This window comes from Cucurbita moschata, unplaced genomic scaffold (genome assembly GCF_002738365.1).
Source record: "Cucurbita moschata cultivar Rifu unplaced genomic scaffold, Cmos_1.0 Cmo_Scf00024, whole genome shotgun sequence".
Taxonomy (NCBI): domain Eukaryota; kingdom Viridiplantae; phylum Streptophyta; class Magnoliopsida; order Cucurbitales; family Cucurbitaceae; genus Cucurbita; species Cucurbita moschata.
In genome coordinates, this window is record NW_019268540.1 from 1,023,898 (window position 1) to 1,026,179 (window position 2,282).

At 28.7% G+C, this 2,282-nt stretch overlaps 1 protein-coding gene across 1 annotated transcript in view; it reads left to right on the forward strand.

The window, feature by feature from the left end:
- The window catches only part of LOC111460798 (truncated transcription factor CAULIFLOWER D-like), a 23,923-nt gene continuing 21,641 nt past the window's right edge, over nucleotides 1-2,282 (forward strand). Inside the window, exon 1 of the mRNA XM_023104092.1 lies at nucleotides 1-298. Coding sequence (XP_022959860.1) covers nucleotides 114-298 — 185 coding nt within the window. The 5' untranslated portion in view covers nucleotides 1-113. The remainder of the gene's footprint in view (nucleotides 299-2,282) is intronic.

Consider the following 2,282-nt stretch of genomic DNA (forward strand, 5'->3'; position numbering starts at 1 on the left):
AACCGACCAAAAAGAAGGGGCTTCGTTTTGTGAATGGTTTGGGAGGAAGATAAAAGGAGAGTGGAGAGAAGAGAGTAAGAGGAATTAGGGTTGACTGTTGAGACACGAGAGAAATGGGACGGAAGAAGATCGAGTTGAAGCGGATCGAAGATATGTGTAATCGACATGTGACTTTCTGCAAGAGAAGATCTGGATTAATCAAGAAGGCTCGAGAACTCTCTGTTCTCTGCGACGTTGAGGTCGGACTCGTCGTCTTCACCAACCGCGGCCGTCTCTATGAGTTTTGCAGCGGCGACAGGTACGAGTTTTTTTTTTTTTGATCCTTCGTTGTTTTTCTTGTTTGCTTCGATTCTTCAATCTCTGATTGTGTTCGTTGCTATTGCTTTTTGTTTCTGTTTGATCTTTCTACGTACTGCTTTATTTTCTCGCGAACTCGGTGATAGTCTTAGTGTTAGGAATCGCGTTTTCTAACGCGAGCTCTGATTTCTGATATCAAAGAAGATTATGCTACTCTTCGTTTGTTGTTTGATCTCTGAGAGATACTTTCTACATGAAAATCGATGGAGTTTAGCGTTCCGTCTGATTTCTTGTTGAATGTTTCTTGTCTTCGTTACGTTTCGTTCCTGTTACGGACTGAGAAAATGCAATCCTGTGTGATCTTAAGAGACTTTCTCGGAAGATCGTTGGTTCTCAGTTTTCCGATACTTTGTTCGCTCACTGTTTTTTTCCTCCATGTTTCTCTCTCGTCCATCCATGGTTTCCTGCTTCATTTACGTGTTTTCTGCCTTGTATGTGAATGACTAAATTTGAAATTATTTACATAAGAAATATTTTAAAGCCATGTAATTACAAAACTGAGACTAAAACCGTCACTGTACCAAATAATTCCGTTCGTCTTAAAAAATATATTCTAATGATTTTTTGATATGTTTGTTAGGTGTCAACATCCAAGTATTTATGTATAGAGTCAGGTGAAGAGCATTATAGATGAGAAAATAAGAAAGAAAAAAAAAATAATGAGATTCTTAAATATACTGAGAAACATAGATATAAGTATGGCATTGGTATATTGAGTACTTTGAAATTCAATATTCAAAGACTAACTTAATAGAGATTATGTTTATTTTTGTAGAAATAAAAAAATCGACGTTTTCTATATAACTTATTTAATTAATTGAGAATGGTATATTATTAATTTCAAGTAATTGAGAATGGTTTTTTATTATTTTTATTTTTTTGACAAATCATTAAAAAGTTTGCTATCTTGTTATCCGAATTTGTCACCAAATTATTTACATATAGGTTCTATTATATTGCTTTTATATGATTATGGAGTTACTCTAATGTATATAAGGCTATTTGGTAAGCAATTTTGCAAAAGGATAGCATTTCAATTTTCGAATCTCGAATTTATTATTAAAATAGTTTTCAAAAGTCGTGATTCGATAATTTATTAAAAAAAAATAATGTTGTTGTCTTGTTTCCTGAAATGATTACAAAAAGAACGTTTTTCCTAAAATGATCACAAAAAGAACAAATGTGAATACCACTTGAAAGGAAACAAAAACAATTATGTTTTTGTATAAATTGTTATTTTTGTTGACTTTGGAAATACTGTTTTCAAATGATTGTGCCTAAAAAGTCTTTTTAGTCTCTAATACTTCAAATTTTAATCTATACTTTCTAAAATTTAATCTCTATAAATTTTTTAAAGATAGAATTAGTTTATAAATAAGTTAGTAAACGTAGTATTTTGGTGAATTGATGAAAATTTAGTGGTAAAAAGTTGGGTAAGAGAAATTTTATGAGAAATTAGTTGAAATTTCAAGTTCTCTATCTAAAACGATTATTTCTTTTCTATAGTTTATATTATTTATAAAATATTAAGTTTATCATAAACCAACCATAGACATCAATTATGAGTTTGTAAATAACCATCAATTGAGAGTCTAATTTTTCTTTTTTACAAAAATAAAACTAACATTTAAGTTTCTTTTCATAATTTTTTGAATTTTTTCGTTTAATTGCAATTTTTTTTATTATATTTTTTGTTCTATTTTAAGGAAAGATTTAAATTGCTTGAATTTTGAAATAATTTCTATAAATTAAATTAAAAAAAAATAAAGAATCTATGAAAATAATGTTAGTGTGTTTAATTTTTGAAATAAAAAACAAAAAACTAAAGACCAAACACCTTATTATTATTTGTCTAAAGTACATGCTCAATTGTGAGAATACATTTAAAAGATACAATTTATAAAAAAAAAAAAAAAAAAAAAAAT